Here is a 3,658-nt window from a genome sequence, read left to right as displayed (position 1 = left end):
ATTGTAATATCATAGACTCTCAGATTATAACCATTGATTTTATTCATCCGTTGGTCCAGAATTGTCCTTAAAAGCACACAATAAATGTAAGAAACACAATAACCTAACTATATATATATATATATATATATATATATAATTGTTTTATATTTTTTATTAGTTTTTTATTTATTCTAATTTTATTAAAAAATAATTGTGGAAAATGTGTGAAGAAAAAAAAAACTATTTTCATATCATTTAAAGAGCTTGAAAAAAAATCTATATGGAACTGAGCCCTCAATGGTTAGCAACTTAGAATATAAAAAGTGAATTTTGTAGTTAGAAATTTAAACTACTTTTGTAAAAAGTGAATTTTGTAGTATTTATTGGTTGATAAATCACGGGTTAAGGGGTATTTCAGGAAGAGAAAAAGAACATATATATATTCCTTGTTTCTGTATTCTAGATTCTTTTCCAAAAAGAGATGCCTACACGAATGATAGTGGAATTAATGGATCATTTTAACTTAATTAATTACTAAAAAATTAATCCCATCATTAGACAGGATTAAAACAGAAAATAAATTCAGATTGAAACACCAGAGAAGGTTCCCCTTCTGCATCAACACCTACAACTACAAACACTCTCCTCTGTTCCTCAGTCCTCTCTACCTTTTTCTATCACTAATCAACCAACACCACCATTTCTATATTCATCATTTCTTCTTCTTCTTCTTCTTCTTCTTGTGAATTTAAGTTCATTCAATCTTCTAAGTTTGACTAACGTTTTCATTGATGTCTGTGCCACTGGAACATGATTACATAGGCTTATCAGATGCTTCTTCTTTGGAAAGAAGCTCTGAATCCTCCAATATCTCTTCCGATTCGGAAACCAACAATGTTCTTAATCTCAAAGCCACTGAGCTCCGACTTGGGTTGCCTGGTTTTGCCAAAAATTCCGAAGAAAGCGCCACCAAATTTGCTCATGTTAAGAACTTCATGTCAGGAGCTAAAAGAGGATTTTCTGATGTTAATATCGATGGTCCCGGCAAATGGGTTATGAACGGTGGTTCTGAAGCTGATTTGGGTAAAAGTTCTTCTGTTTTGTTTTCTCCTAGAGGTGGGATTAATGGTGGTTTAGAGAAAAATCAAGTACAACAATCGATTTCACCTTCTAATGTTCAACCTATTGAAGAAAAGAAGAAAGAACATGTCAGTCGAAATGTTGCTCCTCCTTCTGCTAAGTAAGTTTTCTAAAACCCCTTTCATCATCGCAACGCATATTTGCGGAATTAGGGTTTAATTCAAGTTCTTATCCCTATATGTGTTAATTTGTATGTTTAATAGGGCACAGGTGGTAGGATGGCCACCCATAAGATCTTTCCGGAAGAACACCATGGCCACCAATATGTCGAAAAACGCCGGTTATGTAGCGGCGGCGGAAGGGAATTCCGGTGGCGGAGGGTGTCTTTATGTGAAGGTGAGCATGGATGGCGCTCCATATCTGAGGAAGATTGATCTCAAGATTTACCATAACTATGCAGAACTTTCAAAAGCTCTTGAGAAAATGTTTAGTTGCTTCACTCTTGGTATGCTTTGTTTAAGTTTAAGATCTTGTTAAATATGTTTCAATTTTAAATATTTCTTGATGGGGTTTTGTATTTATGGTTATGACTTTTGAATGATATGTTTGATTAGGGCAATGTACCTCTGGTGGACTTCGAAGGAGAGAAGGGCTTAGTGAAAGTAACCTAAAAGATCTTCTTCATGGGTCTGAATGTGTGTTAACATATGAAGATAAGGATGGTGATTGGATGCTTGTTGGTGATGTTCCTTGGGAGTGAGTTCTATTCTAAAATCTTAAAAACATTTATGGGTAACCCGAATTTAAGGAAAAAAAAACTTATCGATTTCTTCCTTTTGTAGGATGTTCATAGATTCATGCAAAAGATTAAGGATCATGAAAGGCTCAGAAGCAATCGGATTAGGTATGCTACTGGCCCATCTAGCTGACTGTTGTGTACCTCATTAAACAGTTGTTAAAAATCTTTAAGTTTTGTTGACTTTATGTTTGTGGTTGTGTGTTGATAATAGCTCCAAGGTCGATGGATAAGTGCAAGAATAAAAACTAGCATGAGATGCAAATCTAAAAGAGACATGTGAAGGGAAGAAAGAGAAAAGGGTTTTTGGATCACCTCCAAGAGTTAATATATGTGCTTGGATATTTTTGAGTTGTAGTTTTATTGTATTTTTCAATCTTTTTAGTAGGCAAAACTCATAACTGGAAGGAAGGATCCAGTCCTTTGGTGTGTGTTGTACCACTTGACATTTCTTATGTAAATGGCTTTTGTCTTCAACTCACTTCTTTTTGTGTTGTTTTTCTATTGTAAATGATTTTTTTTTGTCACAAAAGTAATGGCCTACTTGCCCCAATTGATCATGTTCAAAGAATCTTATGTTTCGGGTTCAATTCATGCAATGATCGCGTTCAATGCATATAACGAAGGCGCATTGTGAGAAAATGACATTCACTTTATTATCGCGAAATGAGAGAAAGTGGGTAGGTTTCTTTAGAAGCAAACGTGTCCCACTAGATAAATTATTTAGGTAGTGTTTGGTATGATTGAATCGATGGAATTGTTCATTCCGTATCTAACGGAATGGAATGGATCTCTTTATTATGTAGTGTTTCATACGCCGGAATCAAGAATTGAGTCGAATGATTTGTTCGATCGTAATGAAAAACCCTATTTGTTTTGTTCTCGGAGTGAAATCGATCCCTCTCATATTTGGTATGATTAAATTAAGAAAGGAATGGAATGGGTTAGTTATTCCATGGTAATTAGAAAAAAAAATTGCTTATTTTATTAAATGGGGTGAACAATTCTAAAACGAACACATTTCTTTTTATTTTATTGATTTTCATTTCTTTATGTTTTTATTTTTATATATTATTTTCAACAAAAAAATTTAATAAAATTTTTGATTATTCTAATCAATTTACAATATTTTTTTAAATCACTACAAAAAAAAAAAAAGACATCATTTTGTTATGACTTATTTGGGCTTTAATAAAGAGTTTATTGTGCTATATTTTTTATTGTTTATAGATACAATTTCAATTATAATCAATAGAATAGATAGAATAAATCATATATTACATTCAATATAATGTAAAATTTCATAGAACAATTCATTCTCCTACATACCAAAGTAATAAATCATTCCTTTACCCTTTTTGTTCCATTCCTACTTTTGTCCAAATCTTGACCAACTACTTTCCGAATTTAAGCAGACCATCATTCAAATCACACAAGGCAAAAACCTAACATGGACATGAAAAAACACATCTAATAAATAACACTAATCTTACCTACATTTCTTTTGGAGATATTTGAACATACACCATTTGAGTATATACCCATTAAATACACAAGTCTCAAGTCTTTATAACCCAAGCCCATAAAACAACCCAAATCTTCCATCTTTAACAATAGGATTTGAAACACATGTTCGATCATATCTTGTTTGATCAAGTATGGATTCCACAAATATGCTATTATGGAAATGTTGTGTTCATAAAATTTGTTTATTGGTGTGAACGAAAAATCGTTTCTTTCGTTTTGGGATGGTATATTTGTAGATATCTTTAAACTATTCTCACTCATATAATTTTAATA

At 32.3% G+C, this 3,658-nt stretch overlaps 1 protein-coding gene across 1 annotated transcript; it reads left to right on the top strand.

Annotated features, from left to right (window-relative positions):
- Nucleotides 1-603: 603 nt before the first annotated feature.
- LOC145108074 (auxin-responsive protein IAA27-like) lies at nt 604-2,335 on the top strand. Its single transcript, XM_079045065.1, has 5 exons — nt 604-1,222; nt 1,326-1,567; nt 1,677-1,818; nt 1,905-1,966; nt 2,073-2,335. Exons 1-5 carry the CDS (start codon nt 774-776, stop codon nt 2,108-2,110), a joined length of 933 nt encoding a protein of 310 aa, XP_078901191.1. The 5' UTR covers nt 604-773; the 3' UTR covers nt 2,111-2,335.
- The last annotated feature ends 1,323 nt before the right edge of the window (nt 2,336-3,658 follow it).

This window comes from Lactuca virosa, chromosome 4, assembly GCF_052849685.1.
Source record: "Lactuca virosa cultivar CGN04683 chromosome 4, Lactuca_virosa_CGN04683_v6, whole genome shotgun sequence".
Taxonomy (NCBI): Eukaryota; Viridiplantae; Streptophyta; class Magnoliopsida; order Asterales; family Asteraceae; genus Lactuca; species Lactuca virosa.
Note: the sequence above shows the minus strand (reverse complement) of the source record. Positions and strands in the feature narration are given on the sequence as shown.

Bases quoted from the DNA above. Each gene is read 5' to 3' on its own strand.
- LOC145108074 (XM_079045065.1), top strand. From the start codon at position 774: ATGTCTGTGCCACTGGAACATGATTACATAGGCTTATCAGATGCTTCT. The intron at 1,568-1,676 runs GTATGCTTTGTT...ATGTTTGATTAG, and splicing joins GTTTAGTTGCTTCACTCTTG to GGCAATGTACCTCTGGTGGA. The intron at 1,819-1,904 runs GTGAGTTCTATT...TTCCTTTTGTAG, and splicing joins GTTGGTGATGTTCCTTGGGA to GATGTTCATAGATTCATGCA.